The 25,177-nt window shown below is 37.2% G+C and overlaps 2 protein-coding genes across 4 annotated transcripts; one reads left to right on the top strand and one right to left on the bottom strand.

Moving 5' to 3' along the window:
* Window positions 1-674: 674 nt before the first annotated feature.
* Window positions 675-11,373, bottom strand: LOC127934198 (signal recognition particle receptor subunit alpha-like). 2 transcript variants are annotated; one of them, XM_052531423.1, is made up of 15 exons: window positions 11,257-11,373; window positions 11,018-11,167; window positions 9,865-9,948; window positions 9,605-9,768; window positions 9,261-9,421; window positions 9,004-9,163; window positions 7,883-8,030; window positions 7,675-7,796; window positions 7,458-7,576; window positions 6,282-6,368; window positions 6,019-6,191; window positions 5,283-5,496; window positions 5,041-5,204; window positions 1,799-1,897; window positions 675-1,709 (listed from the first exon to the last, which is right to left on the bottom strand). In XM_052531423.1, the coding sequence occupies exons 2-15, from the start codon at window positions 11,138-11,140 to the stop codon at window positions 1,581-1,583; spliced, it is 1,947 nt and encodes a 648-aa protein (XP_052387383.1). In that variant the 5' UTR covers window positions 11,141-11,167; window positions 11,257-11,373; the 3' UTR covers window positions 675-1,580. The 2 variants fall into 2 exon arrangements, with proteins under 2 accessions (XP_052387383.1, XP_052387381.1); XM_052531421.1 differs by having other exon boundaries at window positions 11,018-11,303.
* A 1,617-nt stretch (window positions 11,374-12,990) lies between these two features.
* Window positions 12,991-24,967, top strand: LOC127934154 (ADP-ribosylation factor GTPase-activating protein 2). 2 transcript variants are annotated; one of them, XM_052531336.1, is made up of 17 exons: window positions 12,991-13,153; window positions 13,832-13,950; window positions 14,083-14,155; window positions 14,448-14,579; window positions 15,010-15,090; window positions 16,098-16,203; window positions 16,290-16,346; window positions 16,702-16,740; window positions 18,400-18,452; window positions 22,152-22,288; window positions 22,479-22,610; window positions 22,795-22,923; window positions 22,999-23,148; window positions 23,229-23,355; window positions 24,163-24,253; window positions 24,383-24,504; window positions 24,605-24,967. In XM_052531336.1, exons 1-17 carry the CDS (start codon window positions 13,082-13,084, stop codon window positions 24,623-24,625), a joined length of 1,641 nt encoding a protein of 546 aa, XP_052387296.1. In that variant the 5' UTR covers window positions 12,991-13,081; the 3' UTR covers window positions 24,626-24,967. The 2 variants fall into 2 exon arrangements, with proteins under 2 accessions (XP_052387296.1, XP_052387297.1); XM_052531337.1 differs by lacking the exon at window positions 16,702-16,740.
* Window positions 24,968-25,177: the final 210 nt, after the last annotated feature.

The following is a 25,177-nucleotide window of genomic DNA, read 5'->3' on the forward strand; positions in this document are numbered from 1 at the left end:
TGACTTATAAAGTCATCGCACCACGTAAACATAAAACCATGTCTGCATTTGTGATCAGAGAAATGGCAAACAACAAGCTCTATTCCCAGCGGTTCTCAATTCGTCCTCACGCCCCACTGCTCTGCACATATTGTATGTCTTTCTTTGTTAACAAACCTGATTCAGATAATCAGATCATTAGAAGCTAGCTCTGTGCGTGAACTGTTCCCATTGACATGGTCCCTATACAGTGTTCATTGCTCCCTACTCCCTGAGCAGGGGAAATCTGTTGAAGTTTACCTCACTTCGGAACATTCATTTATGGATTTGCACTGTGCAACGTCTTCACATCATATACATCTGTTAATACAATTTAAATTCACCTCTCACACACTTCAATGCACTTTAAATGGAACATATACGTTCGCTTCGAACTGGAATCATGCTGAAATATCCTGTGATGTCCACTTTGCAGGCCACTTACATTTGGAAACTTGGAATTGTGAGAGAAAAAAAAAAAGACAGAATTCTTGAGATTATGTCATGCCATTTTGATATTGTTAGTGATAAAAACAGAATTTTGAGATAAAAAGTGACAGTTACATCTTTTTCCCCTTGTGGCAGAAAAACGGGCCTCCGCAGAATTGCTGAGAATAGCAGTATAGGAACCAATTAGAGGCTACTAGTACCAAACATGATGTCATTACAAGCTATTGTAGCATTTTTATTTAGGAAATATTACACATTCTCAAAATACAATAAATGTTCTCTATGAAGCTGTCCAGTCTTGCCACTGTGCTAGTGCTAATTAACACAAGGTGAAAGAGAATTAAGACCTGAATTTGTTTTAAGAAAACGGGATCTGAAAGGAAAGAGTGGCAGGACAGTCACTGATGAATTAAAACAAATATGTAACTTCGCAGGGCTTCAGACAGTTTGGTATACGCAGCATTTTACAACTCTTTGCTGAGGCGCCTTTAAACCTCAAGCACCAACCATACAAAACCTAACAATACTTTTCATTTCCAGAGACATGGAAAGCCTGAGTGAGAAAAGGCAGCGTTTGCACAGAATTGTTTTGGGAACAACGGCTAACTTGTTTTGAGGCACTATGGTATTGATTTCACGAGACCGTTTGGGTTGCAGGCCATCATCTGAATGACCTACACTAATCAAAAAGCAGACAAAATACATTTAGAATATATTATATATCTTTTATAACATTTGAGTAACACCTCAGTCCACCTTTTTTTGGGGGGTGGGCAGAAAGTACAAGAACAATTGATCGTAGAGAACAGTTTTTCTCATTACATAAATGAAAACCAAACCAATGCTGTCTGATTGGCTGTGTTGCATGTCAATCAAAAATGGTTGCTGAGGTGAGATCAAGTCAAATGATATTCCTTCCACTCATTAAACTGAAACACTATTTTTTTTTTCCTGGAACGAAACACAAAGGAGGATCCTAAATAAGAACTGAATTTCAGTTAAACCTGTAGGAAAAGCATGTTTGCATTCACAGGAAGCTGAGAGGGTCTCATATCTAGCTTAAGCGAAACCGTCGCTGGAGCAGCAGAGGAAGGTCATGTGGGTGGTGTATCTCAGGCCTTCATGAGCGCGCTGACCACAGCCCTGGCGTTGAGGCTGCGCAGATCACTGTACGTCTGCCCGGTGCCCACAAACACGATGGGCTGACCGGTGATGTAGGTCATGGAGATGGCAGCGCCCACCTACAGGAAACAATGTGGAGTTTCTCTTAACCAAAATCCATTTCATATAAACGGTTACAAAGCCATGAAAAAGGATCCTGGAGTCATACCTTGTCATCAATGGTGTCAAACTTGGTGAGAACGATGCCGTCGATGAGCCTGGGTTTGTCAGTCTTGGAATGATCAGCCAGCGCTTGATTAAATTTAACCTACAACACAGCAGCAAACATCCTCTACATCAACAGTGATGTGGAATATTTCTGAGAAGCTCAGGACTGGGTTTCAGATAGCAGTTTACCACATGCAAATGGATACAATAGAAACAGAACAAGTGAGAGAGTGGTCACCATCCATGAATATCCCGTGCAGCCCAGATATGGAGTTATACCGCATTATCTTCTCCTTGTGTGTGTTTGATTTTATGTCTCTCAGTGTTCTTATACATAGATGTTGCCATGTTGTACCTGTTACTCTTCTCAGAGTAGTTAAAACTGACCAAACCATTTTTGTAATTATATATCTTGGAGGCTGTCTGATTATTTATTTATTTTGTTTGTTTTTGATATTTGGTTACCGTGGCTGCATTTATCAGAGCAAAAATACAATAAAACGACAACAAAAAGTTATATTGTGAACTATCATTACAATTCAAAATAATAGTTTTCTATTTAAAAAAAAAAATCTATGTGGACGAAAAATTTTAAAAGTAAAAAACACAACAAAAAATAACTAAATTTCCACTAAAAATAAAATGAAAACAAAAACTGTTTTTACGTCTTGATATTTCTGTGCAAACCATGATACACTTTTGCACATTAAGTAAAAAGAACAGCATTTAATTAACAGGGATGCATCGAAATGAAAATTCGGGTCGAAACCTAAATTCTTTGTAATAATTATTTATTTTATTAAATGAAATACAGTATATTTGTAAGACTTTTTAATAACTAAATTTTAATGATACAGAATAAAAAAAACAACAGCAAAAAAAAAAAAAAACAAGCCACAACGCACACTGATAGAGTGGGAATATTGAGGAAGCATCACACCGTGCAGATAAATTTAATGCATCCTTGTTTAAAGAAAGGGATCAATTTCTACTTAAAAAAAAAAAAAAAAAAAAAAGAGAAAAATCTTCCATTATGATTTAAGGACTTTAACGGCATTCTTTCGATCTTCCTTGAAAGACTCTAGTGTAAATCTTTGAACTAGGGCTGCAACTAACGATTATTTTGATAATCGATTAATCTGTCGATTATTTTTACGATTAATCGGTTTATGTACTTATATTTTAGTTTTTTTCATTTTTTCCCTAAGTAAATTATTAATAAAGGGTCTTTATCATTCAGCATAGATTTTTAAGAGATTTTAACCATTTTGCATGGTCATATCCTCATCAAAAATATACCTGGAGTTGTTTTATTATGTGTTAGTAATCCTTTGTCGAACTCTTCTGCAATCAAAACACTGACCCATACTCTAGCAAATTTCACAAGGAGATTTCAAATAATGTTTTCACCATTGTAGTCCTTAGAGCTCCTAAAGTAGTTTAACATCCCGAACAAAGCTAATTAAGGAATCTTTCAGAACATATTTTCACGAAGAATAAGGATAGAACAGAATAATATTGCAGAGCGTTGTATTTTTTTATTATTAACTGGGAAATAGCTTTATAGCTTATGCTGTGAAATTGTAAACAATCCTTTGAATAAAGTGCCAATGGCATGAAACCTGAATGGAACTCAAATCGGACACACACAAAAAACCTGCTGTGTGAAAAAGAGCAGTGAATGCATTTCAAATATCTTTAAACATTTACCTCTCTCATTCAGTCATAATTAGGCTGCACGACTGAATTATGAACTGGTAAACGACAAACTGATCACAGAACATGTTTGTAAAGCTGTAAATGTTAACTGTTAAAAAGCAATGTTATCAGCTTTTACGACTAAACATTTGCAAATAACATTGTACTGGAGAATCTGCACAAATAAAAGTCTTAGGGGCCGTTCACATATCGCGCCTAAAAACGCGTAGAAAACGCTAGGCGCACCGCTTTCTCCTTGTTCCCAAAGCGCTCGTGCAGTTGCGACCCTGAGGCGTCTGCCTTTGCTAAGCAACCATGACGTGCTCTCTCCTTGAAGACGCGGAAATTTCAGCGAAGGATAAATGGATTTACAGCTCTAAAAATCTCTTGCAGTAGCTCTGCTACTAAATTTATTTCAAAATGGAAACGGAATAAATATTATAATGACTGAAACGCGGTCCATTAAGACTGCATAACCAGCTCCAGATGTTAATCTCTGCAATAAAATCCTATTCACGACATTGTCTAATGAAATCACATACACATAAGACTAAGACAATGGTTGTCCTGTGATTTCGGCTATACTTGCATGTAAAATAGAGTTAGAAGCAACAGAATATCTTTTTTTAACTGAAAGTGCTGCTCCTCTCTGCTCGCTGAATAGAGCAGATGCAGAGAGAGAGAGGCGTGTGCGCGCCCTGGGAGAGAGAGAGAGATCATGCTCGTGCGGCACTACCGGAGAGTCTCAGAGACTAAATAAATTCTGTCAAAAAAAAAGTCGCTAGATTTGTCGCTAGTCGCTTTTTTGGAAAAAAGTTGCTATGAGGGTCTAGAAAGTCGCTAAGTTGGCAACACTGCCCACATCCCGCTGAATGCTGCAGAGACGCTGTTCGGGAAGCACGTGACATAAAACGAGGCCAGCTATTGGCTATTCGCTACTTCTCCTGTTGTACTGGCTGAGTAAAACCTCCGGTGGCTCATTACTGCCACACTTTGGTCAACGCAGATTTAAAATATGAACGAAATGAGCCGCTTACGGCAAATAAGTTATTTAGCAACGAATCGATGACTAAATTAGTTGACAACTATTTAAATATTTTATTTTAATCGATTAAATCAATTCGTTGTTTCAGCTCTACTTTGAACAATATCCTGTCCACAATTTTCAAATGAATATAAGTGGAAGAAGAATTTAATCACGATTTCGACACACACACAGACATGCTTTAAAGTCATAAATGCATTCATTGTGAATTTAAAACAGATTTCCAAAAGAAAACCAAAAAGTTGTAACATGTCTCTAAAACAGACTATATGCCAGGTCAGTTCTGTTCTCACGCTCCATCAAGGCACGCTGTATTCTGATTGGTGTGGACAGCATACTTTGGAAAAATTGTGCTATAAAGCAATTTAAAAACCGCGCACGCTCAAATCGTGATTTTATGACGATTACGATAAATCACAAAGCCTAATCCAGAAACATTTGAAGATGGATACGTCATAGTAGCAGTCGCGTCTACAGGCCATACGAGGCATTGCACCTACCAGCTGATCCACAGCCTCATTCCCCACCAGCGCTTCTCCCACAAACAGCACCAGGTCTGGAGTGTTGACCGCAATCAGCTTCGCCAGAGCCGTCATCAGAGGGGCGTTATCCTGCATACGGCCGGCGGTATCGATCAGCACCACGTCAAAGCCCTGGTTACGAGCTGCAAGAGAGAAAGAGACGTGTTAACAAAAGACTCCGGGTGAAGTTTACTTTCTTTAATAATCACACGGTCTTTTACCAAAGGCTATAGCTTCCATGGCAATCCCAGCAGCGTCCTTGCCATAGCCCTTCTCGAAGAGCTGTACGGCCGGCTGCCCTCCGTGCTTCTCGGGGGGGTGCAGAGAGTTCAGACGGCGCTGATGAGTCCTCAGCTGCTCCACGGCTCCTGCACGGAACGTGTCACAGGCCGCGATGAGCACCGTGAAGCCGTTCTCGATCAGCCAATAAGAGATCTGTACCAAGAAAAAAAAAAAAAAAGTCACATGACCTCCATATTATATTCAATATACTGTACTGAATTGCTGTTCAAGAAACATTTCTTATTATCAATGTTGAAAACAGTTAATTTAAAAAAAAAAAGAGAAATACTTTTGATTTAGTAAAGACTTATTAAATTAATTCAAATCCTATTAAAATGATTTCTGAAGGGTCATGTGACAGTGAATTCAGCTTTGCATCTCAGGAATAAATTACATTTTAAAATGTATTTAAATAAGAAACGTTTCTTTGAAATTGTAACAATATTATTTCACAGTATATTCACAGTCTTTACAGTATTTTTGATTTAATAAATACAGCCTTGTTGAGAATGAGACATTTTTATGAAACCAGAATACATTAAAATTCTCAACTGCATATTAATTTTTCAAGCACTTCTTAACAAAAGTCTGTTTTAAGTTAATCCAGATCGTTAATTTCTATTGGGTAATTTCAAGAAATTTAAGGACCTTTTGAGGTGTTTTTTTTTTTTTTACCTTGGCGAGGTTGGTGGACTTGCCGACACCGTTCACCCCACAGAAGGTGATGACGAAGGGTTTGCGCTGAGAACGAGCCTCTAGCACGTCTCTCAAGATGTCCACGCGCCGCTTGGGCTGCAGGATCTGCACCAGAGAGTCCTGCAGAGCCTGCTTTACTGTAGAGGCCACAGCTGGAGAGAGAACGCCAGGAGAAGACTTACATGAGCAGAAGGCCAGAAAGCAGGACAAGACAAACAGGTGTGTGAAAGCTGTTCACTCACTGGTGAAGGTGCCCATGACTTTGCCTTCCAGCTTCTTGGCCACAGAGTTACAGAGCTGCGAGGCGATTTCAGCGGCTACATTCTTGGCTAGAGAAACAAGAAAAGACAAACTGCAATTAGTTTGATCAAGCTATAACGTAGACCGTATACACAGTTCCATGATTAATGAAATCTTGAAGCATTATTTTGATCAGGTCCGTTTATGATCTTTTCAATAATTTCATTAAAAAGAACAGACTGTAAAAAAAAACAATTAAGTCATGAATCAAAATCCTGTATTGCTCACAAGCAAGTTTTATAAGGATCGATAACCAGCTGTGGGGTTTTTAATCCCCAAATATGATCATCCGTATGTGAGAGAACGCATCTTAAAATTTAAAATACATTTTCCATGTATAAAGACCCAGTTTATACTGTGGAAAATTAATATTCTAAATGCATAAAATATTATCAGGATCAGGTTTCGGTTATGCTTTTTTAATCCTATATTATTGTACTATTAGATATTTGATATGTTTTTACTTAATACAATTTTCATTTATTTATATAAAAATAGTGTAATTATTACTTAGTTTATACCTACAGTACTGTACTGTTCCATGTACTTATTTATCTAATCAAATTATCCTTATTTTAATCAGATCATTTTTTTTCTAGATGTACTGTGCTGTTAGATGTATTATTTATTCATAAAGTTGTTTCAAATGATTAATTGCAATCTTTTTTTAATCAATTTCAATCAATTTCAGTTAAATGTATTAATTTATATCATTTTTATGCATTTTAATCTATTTTTATTTTACTCTTTTTTTATCACAAAATTATGCTTCTCTTTACTGTACTGTTAAATTTAGTATGCATTTATATCAATTTTAACATTTAAGACATTTTTATTTTACTCAAATGTTTTTACACAAAGATTTTTTACACATTTTCAACTACAGTATCTTTTTTAAGATGCCATATATATATGTGTGTGTGTGTGTGTGTGTGTGTGTGTGTGTGCTTTTAACCAAAATGACTTACAAATGAGGGTAACAGAAACAAAGTCAAAGTTAATTTTGATGAATTTTCGCCATATTACAGTTAGTCACAGGCTTTCCATGACTAAACCCTATAATCGTTTTAAAAACATGTAAACAAAACATTTTTTTGAATGATGTGCACTTGTCATACCGATGAGGTGATCCTTCATCTTGTCCAGGACTGGCTCCATGTCCTCCTGAGTCAGATTTTTAGCTCCAACCAGGCCTTTCAGCATCCCAAACATTCCCCCGAAACCACCCTTTTTGCCTCTGCAGGGAAACCACACAGAATGCACATTCAATATCAATTGTAGACACAGAAGCAGCGAGTAGAGATGAAGAAATACAACATTTGAATAGAATGTTACCCTTTCTTGTTAGTGTCTGCCACCATAACCTTGTCCTCCTCTTGCACTTCTTCATCTTCATCATCTGAGGACTCATAATCGACACCTCGCAGGTCACCCTTCATTGAATCCACCTGGATCAGCTGGGAGGAACACAGTTACCTGACAGTTTCATCTGCAAAGTTTTGAGTTTGAGACCGTCTGTCAGGAGTAATAATGGACTGCTCACCGGTGCAGCTGTGGCATCAGGGTCTTGGTTCTGTGCATCACTGGAGTCTCCATTGGTTCCACTGTAATCCAGCTCTGCAATCCTCTTCCCGCTCATATCCCACACCCGGTTCACCTTCCCCTTTGGCTTCTGGGGTTTAGGGGACTTACTGTACGATACATTTACATTTAATCAGTTTTTACCCAAAAGCGACTTACAAAATTATACAAACACAACAAAATAAAAACTTGTAAACGATACTAAAATGTTATACTATTATATTGTTCGTTTGGAATTTTTATATTTCAAAGTTTTAAAATGTATTTTGTTGTGTTTTTGACTTTTTTTTTTTTTTTCTTTTTTTTATACATTTTGTATTTATTTATTAGATTTAATCATTTTAGTATTTTAACTTAACCGAAAATTAGAAATATATTGCTTTGCTAACTAGTTATTTTTTTTATTTAATGCTTATTTTATTTCAAGTTACAATTTTATTTTTTATGGTTTAAAGGTATGTTTACGTGACGACGACTGTACAAAAACAGAAAAGTTCTTCCTTTGCATTTTCAAAAGAGGATGTCTGCAAATATACCTGTAGACTAAACACGTAATATGCATGTGCATGACGTCACTGTTTTCACAAATTCATGTTTTTATTTTTGATATTGTTTCCAAAAACTTGCACTTTGAAACCTATTCAAAAGTTTGTGTTTCCAATATACTGTTCCTGTAGCTCAATTGATAGAGCGTTGCGTTATGAAAAGCAAGGTTGGAGGTTCGATTCCCCGGGAACACATGATAGGTAAAAATTGAAAGCCCGAATGCAATGGACTTTGGATAAAAGCGTCTGCTAAATGCATACATTTAATTTTTTATTTAATTTAAATGTACGGCCTAAACACATTAAAGATTTTTGTTGAATAAGGTATACTGTAAGCAGCTTCTTAGTTAATGATAATAACCCTGCTTTAAAAATCTTCTTTGTTCAGGATAAATTATTATAACTATGTCATCAGATGACCGATATGTTTAGTGAAAATCATGTTGAGATCTGTGACACCCGTGGGGCCCAAAATTCAAAAGTAGGGCCTCATGTGCCATAAACAAAGCTTTTTCTCACTATTCATAGAGTGCCTTGCCTGGACTTCTCTGGCTTTCCTCCACCCAGCTGCTTACTGATGAACTTGGCACGGTTCCTCTCGATAATCTCCTCTTGGGTCAGGCCCTCGTTTCCATTCTCCACAGCTTTCTTCGAGGCAGTCTGCGGGGCAGCTTTAGCCTGATCCCCTCCTGATTCAGCTGAGGAGAAGAAATGAAAGAACGGTTGCATTAACAACCTGTCGCTTGGGAAAAGAGCCACTGGTTTCCTACATTAATCGTCTCTCACATTTCTCACCTTCCTTTTTGGCATTTTTACTTTTCTTGCCTACTTGCTCCTTGCTTTTGTCTCCATCTTTTGTCTCAATCATAGACTTCACAGTTTTCTGGGATTTCTGGGACTCATTGAAAGTCCTCATAGAGACGGGGGCCTTGGCTTTGCTGCTGCCCTCTGCCTCTCTGCAAATCACACACATAATATAATGAAGATGCCTAGAGTTTAAGTGTTGAAAATAAAATAACAATGTGGACACAGCTCTGCTGGTAAAGCTTGAGTGAGTAAAATAATTTTTTTCAGACAAAAATATGCTTTTTTTTTGACAAAAATGTATATTTATTGACCCAGGAAAAGGTCTAGCTCACCGCAGAAGTATGTGGAAGTCATCTCCAAATTCAAAATGATTGAGCAGAAACTTTAGTGCGCCTCTCTTCTCCAGCTCATTCTTGTATCGATCTCTGAAGTGCAGCTGGACATCATCTATGAACTTGTCCACATACGTCAGTGTCAGGATCTTTTGAAAACCCACCTGAGACAGCAGAGGCAAACATCAGACACACGGACAGCCGTGACTGATCTGAAGAATTCGATCATTTGCATTGAAAGGAGGAAAATCTACACTCACCACAAACACGAGCTCGAACTCATTGTCCAGCTTGTATTTGAGACTGAGGGCATTGTGGGTGAAGGAGTTATTCCCACTCCTCTCCTGCAAAAGAAGAGCCAAGAAACAAACATTCAGTTTCACATATGTCTTAACACACATGTTGCTATAATCTAAATCTGACATTTTTACGATTAATCTTTCATCAAAATAAAGGCTGTAATTGGCTGAAAAGGCGGAATAAGTGTTGATTGCATTATAGATGATATTGATTAATTTTAAGTTAGATAATAGTTGATCAAACATATCTAATATCTGTGGAATGTTTGTTTTTACTAGTGGTTTTCTATTCTATGTTCTTTGAGTAAGCAGCTACTGCTGTTTACAATAAAAGTCTGTTTCTGCCACCGGATAAAATGTTTTTTTTTTTCTTCTTCTTGCAAATTATAGATTATATCTCACAATTTGGGCACAAATCTCACAATTCTGAGAACAAAAAGGGCAGAGATCTGAGATATAAACTGTAAATTATGACTATGTAGAAATTAAAGTTTACATCTTGAAACTTGCAATTCAGTTTTTTTTTTCTGCCACAGAATAAAAAATAAATAAAAGATAACTGTGACCTTTTTATTTCACAATTATTTTTCACAAATGTCAAAATTGCAAGTTTGTATCTCACAACTCGGAATTTTATTTTGATATTAACAATCCTGAGTTTGTCACAACTCTGACTTTTTTCCCTTTGAATTGTGAGGTACTGAAATATAATTTTAATATAACAATAAATCGATATAACAATAATTTTCCAATAACGTGATAGGCTTTTATTAGAGGAGAAAAGTAATAATTTTTCATATAACATTATATTTGATTTGACAGTGAGCTATAATCTGTATTTTTTATTGAATCCTACAAGCAATTACATTTTTTTTGTGTTCTTTAAAAATAATAATATTTATATCAACATCTTGGAAACGACGAATAGATAGATTTACATTTATGAATATAGTAATACGATTATCTCTGTCAGTTTGTCGAGGCTGGTTCATGAAGCTTTACGCAACACTTATGGATGTCCAACAGGCACAAACTCCGACTCAAATGCACCTGTAAGTCAATATTTGAGTTATTTAACATCCTCCTGTACACAGCTGACAGCGGCGGGCTTCACCTGCAGGATGACGGAGCGGAGGAGCGCGTTGATGGCTCCGCTGAAGGGTTCGGTGACTCCGGCTCCCTGGAAGCACCACAACACGATCCCGCCTTTACTAAAGATGGCGAAGAAGTCCAGCATCTCTGCCAAACACCAGTGAACCCGATACTACGAGCAACCGAACAAACACCGTTCAACAAAAAAGTATTAAAAAAATAATAAATAAATAAATATGTGCTTCAAAAGTTGGCCTCCACCTGACTTAACGTGCCGTCAGAATGAAGCCTCACGCTCAGACACGTCAGAGCCACAAACGAGGAAGTGACGCAACTTCCGTTTACGGTGGAGCTGCTGATGTTGCGTTAACAAGGGCGTAACTTTGGGTCTACCATTGGGGGGGTTAAACTTGCGGCATATTTATTAATTAATTAATTTATTGAATAATTTTCTTGTGTAAAAGGTAACATGCTAATTTGCATAATTTAATTATATATTATATATTATTTTAATAAGATAGATACCTAAAATACGTTGCGCATACAACTCAATTAACGCGATCATTATAAAGGTGTTTGAACAACAAAACACATCCACTTGCACATATTTGACAATGGGAATATCAGATATATCCTGCTATAGCTAACAAATTTGTGAAATTAGAATAAAAAAGGAAATAAAAGCAGATCATCAGTCATCAGCGCTGACAAGCAATGAATGATTCGTCTCCATGGGAACCATAAAGCGATACTACGATCAATAACGGTCGCCTTGAAAAACTTTTAAACTTACGTGTGAAAAGGTTAAGTAAGGCTTACATTTAAATGTGTCTTTGTTTTGTTTTGAGTGTATGGTCAATAAATAAAGTAATTAAAAAGATGGGCACAAAACATGTTTGTCATGTATCTACTCCCCACACTTTGAGAAACGCTCAGCTAACTTAACAGCCAATTTAGCGGGGTACCTCCGTTTGGTCAGGATTTTCTTTTTTTTTTCTTTTTTTGGCTGGTGTCGACAAACAATGAAAAATTGTTGTCTGGCTGCCTTTCAGTGTCCTTTTCATCTTTCCGTCAGCTTTTTCCACCCATTCATCCCAGGGACTGCGCAAAATAGTGAGAGAAAGCCGGTTGGGTAATACCAAGTAGTCGGTGCGGGGGGCGGGGGGTACATTACAGATTATTTAAAATATGATACTGTCTTTCTTGCTGGCAAATGAAATTAATAAAGAAAACGAACAAAAGTATTTATTCTGAATATTTCATATTGTTTTAATCTGAATGGTTTGATGATATTGAGGGGGTTATATTAGTTGGATCTGATTTTTTTTGGGGGGGGGGGGGTCATAACCCCCCTAACCCCCCTGCAAATTACGCGCATGTGCGTTAATATTATTTATATTTTAAATTAAATGTTCCCTCCTGGTGGAATGACCTCCCCAACTCAATTCGGACAGCTGAGTCCTTAGCCATCTTCAAGAATCGGCTTAAAACACATCTCTTCCATCTTTATTTGACCCTCTAAATTTAACACTCACTATTCTAATTCTATTCTTTAAAAAAATCTAACTACCTTTCTAATCTTTTTGTATTCTATTTTCTTTTCATTAATTATGCAATTGTATGTGTGTGTGTGTGTGTGTGTGTGTAAAGACCTCTAACACTAGCTTGCTCTATTGTTTTTTTATTCTATCTTTTTTCTTTTTATTTATTATATTATTTAAAATCCCATGCTACGTGTACTGTGTTAACCTAACTGAGACTTGTTATAGCACTTATATATCATTGCTCTTTTTGTTGTTTTTGATTGCTTCCACTGTCCTCATCTGTAAGTCGCTTTGGATAAAAGCGTCTGCTAAATGTAAATAATGTAAATGTAAAATTCATATTTTTGTAATGAATACTTTATTCACGTTCAACTTACATTCTTTCGGAAAAGTTGTCATAATACATCAAAAACTTTATTCTAGATATAAATATACATAGAGAGACCTCTATTTTGCTATTTTCCACCAATATTACTTCCGGTTAGTCTTTTTGATCCTCACTGGTTTCTGTTTCCGCTCTGCTCAGTTGGCATTTAGGCAAGATGGCGTCAGAACCGAACAAGACAGAAATTCTCACCATTTTTAAACGTTTGCGCTCCATACCTACAAACAAGGTAACATACCAGATCTTATTGAAACCTATCTGTGAATGTTTATAGTATCGTTCTAGTCTGTTCAGAGACATCCATGTGAGTGTTTCCTGTTGGATTACGTGTCATCTGTGTGTCGCTAAACCGGTGTTTGATGAGGCCCGGGTCCCAATCAACACATCATGTTTACTTCCAGTATCACACCTGTAAAACAGACCTTTTACAAGCTGTCAAACACTAATGACTTGATATTAACAAGCTATTAGGTCTTAAGGATCTGTTTTGATAGAAATCACTCGTTTACCGGCTGTCTGTTACACGAGAATGACGAAACGGCGATGAAAAATAGAAAATTATTCTGTAATAATGTAACTTTAGCTCAAAACCTGCGGAGATGCCGGTCTAGAATGTCCCAAGATGGATCGAATCATTTATATTTGTAAAATATGTATATTAGGGCATGATATCGCGGATTAATGTACTTTCAGATCAGTTGGACGTATTTTGAAACTTTTATTATCATAATTTAGATTATATAAACATACATAAACATGGAACATCTGTCTGTCTGTAGTCTTCAAGTGCATTTCAACCATTTAGTAGCATGGAGCCCATGTTATTAACCTGTAGAGGACATATGAAGACATATGCCAGTTTGAGTTTTTATGAGTCAGTTTTATTAAAGTGGTGTGTTTGTTTAAGGCCTGCTTTGACTGTGCTGCTAAGAACCCGAGCTGGGCCAGTATCTCGTATGGAGTGTTTCTGTGCATCGACTGTTCTGGGATACATCGCTCCTTGGGAGTGCACTTGAGCTTTATCAGGTCAGTCTGGACCTCTGTTGTTTTCTCTACTTGTTAAATAATGCCGTCAAATTCATTCATTCATTCGCGAGAGTTAGAGGGTGAGTTAAAGCAGAGACAGTTTGGTTAAAGTGTAGAATATTGTCTTTTCAGATCCACAGAACTGGATTCCAACTGGAGCTGGTTTCAGCTGAGATGTATGCAGGTTGGAGGAAATGCCAACGCGGTTAGTCCCTTTATCCCTGAAGCATGTTTTATTAGATTGTGCTGGTTTTAACCCTGTGAGAGAACTTATTTATTTAAACAGAGTTAAGTCAAATACAGTTTAAGAGTTTTAGCAAAAAAATAGAAGGTGGAAACCTAATTTGGCCTGACATGGTGTTAAATACAAACAAACGAACGTGGTTTGTTCTTTTTCTTACCATATAGTATGCATGCAGTTCTGCCTTTAAAACCTAGCCTGTAAACACTGTGCATGTCACATCACTTCATCACTCCCATGTTTTCTTTGTGCTCAGATGGGTTTTTTCCGCCAGCATGGCTGTACCACTAATGACACCAATGCGAAGTATAACAGTCGTGCGGCTCAGATGTACAGAGAGAAGATTCGACAGCTTGCCAACGCTGCTCTCTCCAAGTATGGCACTGATGTGAGTATACCAATCTCATGCTGTTCCACCATGTTTATGCTTGTTGCAAGTGAACTTGTAGTCTGGGTCATATATTCTTTTGCCTTGATTAGTGAACCACTTACACTTTAACTTATTGCTTATGTGATTGACACTTATTAAAATATATTAATATATATTATTTCTTCATATGTTTTAATATGTTACTGTTATGGTATGTAATGTAATGCAAAGATGTATTCGGATTTCATCTCTTTTTTTAATATGCAGCTGTGGTGTTTGTGATATTGAATATAATTTGAACTTGAGTCTCTGAACAAACTCCACGTTACGTAGCTTTATCTTCCCAGACTCTCTAGTTCTGAAAGCACAGCAGACAACAAGTGAGTATTTGGAGAGCTGCATTCAGGACATTTACTTAGTTTTTTTTTTTTCCTCTTTCACCATGTAGCTGTGGATTGACCACTCAAGCTGTGCTCAGGCATCACCCACAGAGAAGAGAGAGACTGACTTCTTTGACGAGCACACACTGGTAGGACACAGAGAGTTGTGTCTTTTTAAATTGTAATTGAGTTTTGATGTCTAAAGGAGTACTTATTAAAAAAAAAAAAAAAAGTTTTCCTCATCTACTTTGTACTTTGTGATCAACAAACAAGGGCTGCATTAAAAATTGCATGTGGTTTGTCATATGTGCATCTTATCAGTAAAGCCGATTCTGTGATTAATAGAACCAGTAAATCTCCATGTGCTTTCTGATGGAAATTATTCAGATGCATTTAATACACAGAGCTGTAGATCACTGACAAGCTACACTATATCGCGTTCAATAGATGAATCGCATTCGATTATGAACATGATATTGCATGTATTTATGTTTTTGTTAATACAGCACATAGCACTAGTCAACTAAATGAATGTAACATGGCAAAGATTAATGCACTTTTGGAAGTTTAATGTAAGGGAAATGTAATTTTGGAATTTCTGTGGTCTATTATGATATTGTTCTTGTTCATGATGACATTTTATTTTATTGCTGTAATTAATTTAGCATTAACAAGATGACCCGTTGAGTTCATTTTGGGAGCGATGAATGTATTTTTAGTCCAGTGTCGGGAAATAAGATTAGCATTGACCAAGTTCAGAGGCTGTCATATGTGGATCAATTTACTATGTTGTGTATTTTCATCAGTTTCAATATGAAAAATAACTTTCATATTGATTCAATGGATTTTTGCATTTTGAAAAAAAATAATAAATGTATCATGGATTTATTCCATTTGGGAGATATTTTTTGTAATAAATCTTTGATAATCAAAATCTGATATGTGAAAGTTTGAAACAGAAAATAGTGGTTTTCATCTTGCCACTTTCTTGGTAAAGAAAACACAATTTTACCCAAATAATCAAAATGGATTTAGTGCATTTTGGAACCAAACTCTACACACACACACACACACACACACATATGTATATGTGCACTCATGCAGATATGCCTTTATTATTATGGGTTAAATGTAATATTTGTTCTCTTTCCTGCAGCCTGCCAGCAGTTGGAACATGGCGTCCCCGTCCCTAACAGATCAGAATGGAGCTGTAACCCCTCAACTGGAGCAGAACAATCCTAAGAGTTCAGAGACCAGCACTCGTGAGTGGACCACATTACACATCAAAACACATGCATTTCATTGTCAGTACTTTTATATTTAATCATTTCTTGTCCTTGTGAACCAGAACCTGAAGAGGGTCCAAGCATTGAAGGACTGAGCACAAGTCCTAAAGCCACAATAGGTGAGTGTTTCCCAGAATGCATGCTTGAGCGCTCAGGCAGAATGTACATTACATTTCTCCCTTCACCACACAATTTCCATTATTATTTTGCAAGTATTTTCTCACCAAACATTGGTGAATCACTAAGTCAGTCAAGCTCCAGGACCTGTTTGGAAAACTAATGAATTATCACATGCTATGGTACTTGTAAAATTGCATGGTTTAAAAACATTTTTAAAAAATATGACCGAAACACATAACTATGTACTCAAGGCTCTTAAAATCATGTGTATGTGTAATAGCAAGCCAACAAATGTAGTTCTGCAACATTCTTTGCAAATGAATTGAAAGCCTGTTGTCTGTTCTGTTAATGTAGACGACTCAATGAGATTGACGTCTGCAGATTCTCCAGAAGGTGATATGAATGATTTTGAAATGGCAGGATGCCTATTGGCTGATCAGAATGAAGCAGCATGGTTCTGCGCTTGACTGAGACTTAATTTGAGTGTGTGTGCCGCTTTGGCTCCACCCCTTCCTCTTTATCATATTACTGCAAAACCACTCAGATTTTAAAAGCTTGATGTTACCGTAGAAATAGTCTTTACTGCTTTTAAATGATGATGCATTTTCTTACCAATTCAAATCCGTCCAGGGTGTCATCAGGGACAGTGTATTTGTTGCACTGACACAGTTGTTGACTGGGACTTAATTTAAAATTGAGAAATTCAGTGCTGATCAACATTATGAAATATATGCTGTTAATAGAACTTAAAATTCAAAGTTTAATTCAGTTTTGACACAAACACACACAAAATACAGCTGAAATCATAGCCTTTTGGGCTATATGTGCAAAATTTGGCTGTGCTTATAAAGTACACACATAATATGCTGATGATAAACTTTATGCACTTTATTCATACCTTGGTTTACACACAAAAACTGAAGTATATTTTGGGCTTAACTTCTATTGAACCTGGAACATTACTTTCAAATTGATCATTTTAATGACTATCGACTACAAACATTTCTACTATTATTGTCGACGACGTCTGTATTATATGTATGTATACATATCTATATGCTATGTAATTATTCTTACTCACTGAGTGTCTGCCAGTTCTGAGTCGGACTCTTTACGTGGGGCAAGTTGTCAGTGAACCACTTTTTGTGACCTGTGTTTGTTTCTTCATTTGAACAGATACAGAGAAAGTAATCACTCCCCAGTGGATCCTCTGCAGTGAATGGGTGCCGTCAGAATGAGAGTCTAAACAGCTGATTAAAAACATCACAATAATCCACACCACTCCAGTCCATCCATTAAAGCTGCACGCTTATAAGAAACAAATCCAGCACGCTATCTTTTTTCCACCTTTTCTGAATCGGGAGTGAAATATGCACAAATCAAGCACCGTTTAGAAGTAGAAACAGTTCAGTACAATCGTGCAGATTGAGATGTTTTTATCAGCTGTTTGAACTCAACAATTTCTGTTTTTGGGTGAACTATTCCTTCCTTTTCCACTCAAAAGTGGCATACCTTATCCCACTTTCCCATAGTTGGAGTGTAAACTTACTCGCTGACCAAAAGAAGAAGTGTAATGTAGTGTTTTCTGATCTCATAAAGAGCTGTCATGCACTTTCCAGACTGGACACAGAGCTCTGCTGTGTTTTTCTGGTCTGGATTGAGATTAGAGCGGCTTTTCATTGTTGATCAGGATGCAGTGGATGTAAATCTGAAGAACGATTTCAGCATTCGTCTTGGCACAAAGCTTCCAGACACCACAATTTATGGCTAATTTGTGTAACTCATTGAATCAATATGCAAAAATAAAGCTGCATGGATGTTCCCAGTGTTCATGAATACACTTTAAACACACTCTTGCTCTTAAAATCGAATTATGTGAGGTGTGACCTCTTTTCTTTCCTCAGGCTTTGCCAGCATGATATTTCTCAGGGCACCGTTGGCTCTATCGCCATGCACTAATGATCCTTGGCTGGAGAAGTTGTGTTCTCTGGAATAATCTAGGAGAAAATGGTTTCCCGTTTACCTTTTTCTGACAATGCTGTCTGTTTTCAGAAGTGAAACCCTCCATTATTGGAAAGAAGAAGCCAGCCGCTGCAAAGAAAGGGGTAGGTGAACAATCAGTGCCCTCAGTCACTTCCTGTTGAGGGAATTGTGCTTCCTGATGTTGCAGTGTTCAGTTTTAGTCAGTAGGTGTCAGTCTTGCAGCACTATACAGAAACTAGAACCGTAGCTCTGCCTAAAAATAAAGAAACTTAAAAAAATAAAAATAAGATTATACATACAGTGGGGATCGAAAGTTTGGGCACCCCTTGCAGAATCTGTGAAAATATGAGTAATTTTCAAAAAATAAGAGAGATCATACTAAATGCATGTTATATTTTATTTAGTACTGTCTTGAGTAAGATATTGTGCATAAAAGATATTAACATTTAGTCCACAAGACAAAAAAAAATGCTGAAATTATTAAAATAACCCTACTCAAAAGTTTGGGAACCCTTGGTTCTTAATACTGTGTTCTGGTACCTGATGATCCTCGACTGTCTTTCTGTTTTGTGATGGTTGAGCATGAGTCTCTTGTTTGTTCTGAACAGTTAAACTGAGCAGCGTTCTTCAGAAAAATCTTTAAGGTCCTGCAGATTCTTCAGTTTTCCAGCATCTTTGCATATTTGAACCCTTTCCAGCAGGGACTTTATGATTTTGAGATGCATTTTATCACACTGAGGACATTTTGACTCAAACACAACTATTTAAAAAGATTCAAACATTCACTGATGCTCCAGAAGGAAACAAGATGCATTAAGAGCTGGGGGGTGAAAACTTTTGAACACAATGAAGATGGCCAAATTTGTCTTATTTTGTTGAAATATAATTTTTTTCCATTTAGTTCTGCCCTTCGTAAGCAACAGAAGATACTTGTATGTTTCCCGGTACACAAATTAAGTACAATTTACCTTGATCTTCAAATTCCAAAAGTTTTCACCCCCAGCTCTTAATGCATCTTGTTTCCTTCTGGAGCATCAGTGAATGTTTGAATCTTTTTAAATAGTTGTGTTTGAGTCCCTCAAATGTCCTCAGTGTGATAAAGTGCATCTCAAAATCATAAAGTCCCTGCTGGAAAGGGTTCAAATATGCAAAGATGCTGGAAAACTGAAGAATCTGCAGGACCTTAAAGATTTTTCTGAAGAACGCTGCTCCGTTTAACTGTTTCAGAACAAACAAGAGACTCATACACAACCATCACAAAACAGAAAGACAGTCGAGGATCATCAGGTACCAGAACACAGTATTAAGAACCAAAGGTTCCCAAAATTTTGAGTGGGGGTATTTTAATAATTTCAGCATTTTTTTTGTCTTGTGGACTAAATGTTAATATCTTTTATGTACAATATCTTACTCAGGACAGTACTAAATAAAAAATAACATGCATTTAGTATGATCTGTCTTATTTTTTGAAAATTACTCATATTTTCACAGATTCTGCAAGGGGTGCCCAAACTTTCGATCCCCACTGTATGTATAATTTGATAGTTTCTTTTGCGCTTGTGATACAGGCTATAGCACGAGGTGCCACATTTGTTTGTGCAATTGAATATCAGGTTCTACAAGCACAGTATAAGAGCTGACAGGACAGGAAAAACCATTTTTACTGACATGTCCTGACAACGCTGTTGTTCTACTGAAGCTCCCTCGTCACCTGTATCTTTTCTGAACTCATTTCACTAGTGCCTGGCACTGAGTGTCCACGTTGGAGTCCACGTTTGAAAAGTCTCCCGTTTTATGTGGTCATAAGTTTTGCGTCTAAAAAAACTCAATTTCTTGTCAAAGAAAAGAAGAAAAGAGACAGAAGCAACAGTTGTGAGTGGAGCGGCCAACCCTAGAAAAAAAGAATACCCTGCATTTAACACGTTCATTTTGACACTAATTTATATATATATATATATATATATATATATATATATATATATATATATATATATATATATATATACAGTATTGTTCAAAATAATAGCAGTACAATGACTAACCAGAATAATCAAGGTTTTTCGTATATTTTTTTATTGCTACGTGGCAAACAAGTTACCAGTAGGTTCAGTAGATTCTCAGAAAACAAATGAGACCCAGCATTCATGATATGCACGCTCTTAAGGCTGTGTAATTGGGCAATTAGTTGAATTAGTTGAAAGGGGTGTGTTCAAAAAAATAGCAGTGTGGCATTCAATCACTGAGGTCATCAATTTTGTGAAGAAACAGGTGTGAATCAGGTGGCCCCTATTTAAGGATGAAGCCAACACTTGTTGAACATGCATTTGAAAGCTGAGGAAAATGGGTCGTTCAAGACATTGTTCAGAAGAACAGCGTACTTTGATTAAAAAGTTGATTAGAGAGGGGAAAACCTATAAAGAGGTGCAAAAAATGATAGGCTGTTCAGCTAAAATGATCTCCAATGCCTTAAAATGGAGAGCAAAACCAGAGAGACGTGGAAGAAAACGGAAGACAACCATCAAAATGGATAGAAGAATAACCAGAATGGCAAAGGCTCAGCCAATGATCACCTCCAGGATGATCAAAGACAGTCTGGAGTTACCTGTAAGTACTGTGACAGTTAGAAGACGTCTGTGTGAAGCTAATCTATTTTCAAGAATCCCCCGCAAAGTCCCTCTGTTAAAAAAAAGGCATGTGCAGAAGAGGTTACAATTTGCCAAAGAACACATCAACTGGCCTAAAGAGAAATGGAGGAACATTTTGTGGACTGATGAGAGTAAAATTGTTCTTTTTGGGTCCAAGGGCCACAGGCAGTTTGTGAGACGACCCCCAAACTCTGAATTCAAGCCACAGTACACAGTGAAGACAGTGAAGCATGGAGGTGCAAGCATCATGATATGGGCATGTTTCTCCTACTATGGTGTTGGGCCTATTTATCGCATACCAGGGATCATGGATCAGTTTGCATATGTTAAAATACTTGAAGAGGTCATGTTGCCCTATGCTGAATAGGACATGCCCTTGAAATGGTTGTTTCAACAAGACAATGACCCAAAACACACTAGTAAACGGGCAAAGTCTTGGTTCCAAACCAACAAAATTAATGTTATGGAGTGGCCAGCCCAATCTCCAGACCTTAATCCAATTGAGAACTTGTGGGGTGATATCAAAAATGCTGTTTCTGAAGCAAAACCAAGAAATGTGAATGAATTGTGGAATGTTGTTAAAGAATCATGGAGTGGAATAACAGCTGAGAGGTGCCACAAGTTGGTTGACTCCATGCCACACAGATGTCAAGCAGTTTTAAAAAACTGTGGTCATACAACTAAATATTAGTTTAGTGATTCACAGGATTGCTAAATCCCAGAAAAAAAAAATGTTTGTACAAAATAGCTTTGAGTTTGTACAGTCAAAGGTAGACACTGCTATTTTTTTGAACACACCCCTTTCAACTAATTGCCCAATTGCACAGCCTTAAGAGCGTGCATATCATGAATGCTGGGTCTCATTTGTTTTCTGACAATCTACTGAACCTACTGGTAACTTGTTTGCCACGTAGCAATAAAAAATATACTAAAAACCTTGATTATTCTGGTTAGTCACATTGTACTGCTATTATTTTGAACAATACTGTATGAATGGAACAAAATATGTTTAGTATGTGTTTTGTACTTTTATGTATAAATATACATGAGTTATAAACCATCTATAGAAGCATATATTGTAGTTTAACCTCAAAATTCATGGTTCTGCTTACAGGTGCTACTTTGTTCAGAGTGTAATAAATAAATGTCTTTACACTGTTACCATTTTGATTTCAGCTTGGCGCTAAAAAGGGTCTTGGTGCCCAGAAGGTGAGCAGCAAGAGCTTCACTGAGGTGGAAAAACAAGCCCAGGTGGCCGAGAAAATGAGAGAGGAGCAGACCACTGAGACCAAGAAACAAGCCGAAGAGTCCATGTGAGTCTCCAGATGCCACACATTCAACATTTCTTGGACGTGTGATGATGCTGTGATGCTGTGCAGATGTTTTTTTAAGAGTCTATAGAATGGTCAAGTGTATGTTTGAGTAAGACGATGACTCCTCTAACCGTGCACTCAGAGCTATATCCTCACCTTCTTTCTGATTGCATTCCCTCTTTTCTCACAGAGTGGCCTCGATGCGACTGGCCTACAAAGAGCTGGAGATTGACCGGAAGATGGAGGATAAGAAACTGAAGAACCTTGAGGGCAAGAAGAAGGAACAGGCGGAGAGGCTGGGCATGGGATTCGGCAACAGGAGGTAAAGACACGGCGACAGCCTCGATTTAACCACTGTCACATTAATCACATCACTCCCCTCAAGCATGACATCACTGTCTGCAGCAGATGAATAGCCCGGGATGATAAGCGATGTGTCTGTTTGTTCATTTTATGGTACGTTCGGCTTAATGAGGCTGATATGATGTGACTTTGATGGTCCGCAGTGCTGTGTCTCATTCCGTGATGGCGGAGATGCAGGTGATCGAGCAGGAGACCCCGGTCGGAGTCAAATCCTCTTCTCGCTCTAAGCTGGACATGTTTGATGAGCCCGGGTTCACCTCTGGACCGCCCAAGTATGTTTGTGACAGACAGCATTTGTGAATGTGAGTGTATGCAAGTGTCATTTGTATCAATCATTGTGATCTCAGGTACAAGGACAACCCCTTCACCTCAGGAGACGGCTTTGGTTCACGGTGGGACAATGATGGAGGATCATCGTTCTCTTCCTGGGCTCTGGAGAAGGAGGAGACTAAAGACAGTGAGGTCACCATCTCTAGCATCCAGCCAATCGGAGAAAGGTCTGTTGAATAACCTCCTGATCCAGTAGACGGTAATTTGATTTGTGGCTTTTTATGACTGTTGACACGATGTGTTTCAGGCTGCCCAGCCGACGGAAACCTGAGGCGTCTGTGCCTGTCACAGAGTCCAGCGAAGCACGACAGAAGTTTGCCAATGCTAAAGCAATCTCGTCTGACATGTTCTTCGGCCGTGAGAGCAACCCAGAGGTACAGTGAGCCCACTACAGCTTGAGTTCTGAGTCTATGATTGGTGGTTTTCACACTAATCTTTGTCTTTTTTAATACATATTTAATCTGTAATTATATATTGTAAAGGACACACACACACACACACACACACACACACACATAGTAGTGTATGTATGTATATATATATATATATATATATATATATATATATATATATATACTACTATGTATGTTTTGTTAATATAGTGATACATAATTTCAATTTATAACATTTTAATATATAGATGAATTTTAGTATATTTGAATTGTATAACATTTGTATTTTACCCTTTTTGTTTATACACATACATACATATTTTATATGTTTTATACATTTACTAAAATTTTTGTTGATTAACAATTATTTGTAATATAAGGATTAAATAAATCTTTTATATTATAAATTATCTTTTTTTTTTTTTTTTTAGATAATATACTGCAAGTTTTAGCTGATCAGTATTTTTGTGGATTAGTAATTTTGGTGTAATATTTTTTTCAGCATTCTTAGATGAGTAGAAGGTTCCAAAGTACATCATTTCAGAATTTATAAATGTCTTTATCCCTTTTGATCAATTTAATTTGTCCTTGATTAATAAAATTTAGAAAATCTTTCCCCAAACATTTGAATGGTAGTGTAACATGGTTTCTACAAAAATGTCCACAAATTTGTAATCATTTAAATGTATACATTTGTCACGTATTTTTTTACACACACACAGTAATATTAGTATTTTTAAATAATATTCATTTACAGTTTTATATAAATATATAATTTTTCCTCCCTAGTATGAAGCAAAGACTCGTCTAGAAGGCATGTCTGGAAGCACCTCCATCAGCTCCGCTGATCTGTTTGGTGATGGCAGTGTCCATTCCTCTGGTAAACACATCTGTCTTCAGCAATATTGGTTATAATTAGATTATAAAATGGAAAAGTCTTCGATTTGTTGCTCTATTGTCTAAGAAGACTGTGGAACCCTCTCGGTTTCATTGGTGTACATCTCTGTAGGCTCATCAGGATTTGACAACGTGCTTCCCTCCGGTCCGGACATCGCTCAGTTCAAGCAAGGTGTGAAGACTGTCGCAGGGAAGATGGCAGTGCTGGCTAACGGAGTTATGAACACCATTCAGGTGAACACACACATTTCAGTCTACTCTCTCACACACACACACACATAAATACACACTTCCACATCAGCTGTATTAACTCCATCTGGTCGTGTGTGTTCAGGATCGCTATGGATCTTACTGAAAGGACTGCATTAGATTGAAACGGAAGTTGTATTAAACAGGATGCACATCATTGTTGATTGGATCTGGTCTGTCTTTCATCCATGAACCCACATCTGAGCGAGCGAGCGAGAGAGAGAAAGACCAAGACCCGGGAGCTTCTAGTCTCTCCCCAGACCACTGTAGACACTCTTGCTGACAGTATTTTAATTTCTATTTGAAGCACTGGAAAGAGTGTAAAGTTTGTCTTCAGAATCACAGTGCTTTCTGTTTGAACCAACAGTCCTGTTTTCTCTGCCATGTACTGGTCTTTTGATTTCAAATAAGTATTTTGTCTGGAATTAAATGCATAATTGGAGTGCTAGTATGTTCTTATGGCTTTCTTTTTGTATTTTAACGGTATCCGAAGACCTCAGTGCATTCAGTAAACAAGGAAAGGGAACCCCATATTGTGTATTTCTACATTTTGAATATTTGGAGCCCATTTCCTAAATGCAGTCTATTCAATTTTGATGCATTTTACATTATTAGTTAAGTGATAAAATAACCGTTATATATTGTGCAATATATTCTG

The sequence above is a fragment of the Carassius gibelio genome, chromosome A18 (assembly GCF_023724105.1).
Source record: "Carassius gibelio isolate Cgi1373 ecotype wild population from Czech Republic chromosome A18, carGib1.2-hapl.c, whole genome shotgun sequence".
Lineage (NCBI taxonomy): Eukaryota > Metazoa > Chordata > Actinopteri > Cypriniformes > Cyprinidae > Carassius > Carassius gibelio.

Coding starts and splice junctions, on each gene's coding strand:
- LOC127934198 (XM_052531423.1), bottom strand. CDS start 11,140: ATGCTGGACTTCTTCGCCATCTTTAGTAAAGGCGGGATCGTGTTGTGG. Junction 9,949..11,017: donor TCCGCTCCGTCATCCTGCAG/GTGAAGCCCGCC, acceptor CTTCTTTTGCAG/GAGAGGAGTGGGAATAACTC. Junction 7,797..7,882: donor CTGATGCCACAGCTGCACCG/GTGAGCAGTCCA, acceptor TGTTCCTCCCAG/CTGATCCAGGTGGATTCAAT.
- LOC127934154 (XM_052531336.1), top strand. CDS start 13,082: ATGGCGTCAGAACCGAACAAGACAGAAATTCTCACCATTTTTAAACGT. Junction 15,091..16,097: donor TCTTTGACGAGCACACACTG/GTAGGACACAGA, acceptor TCTTTCCTGCAG/CCTGCCAGCAGTTGGAACAT. Junction 22,611..22,794: donor ATGGGATTCGGCAACAGGAG/GTAAAGACACGG, acceptor GATGGTCCGCAG/TGCTGTGTCTCATTCCGTGA.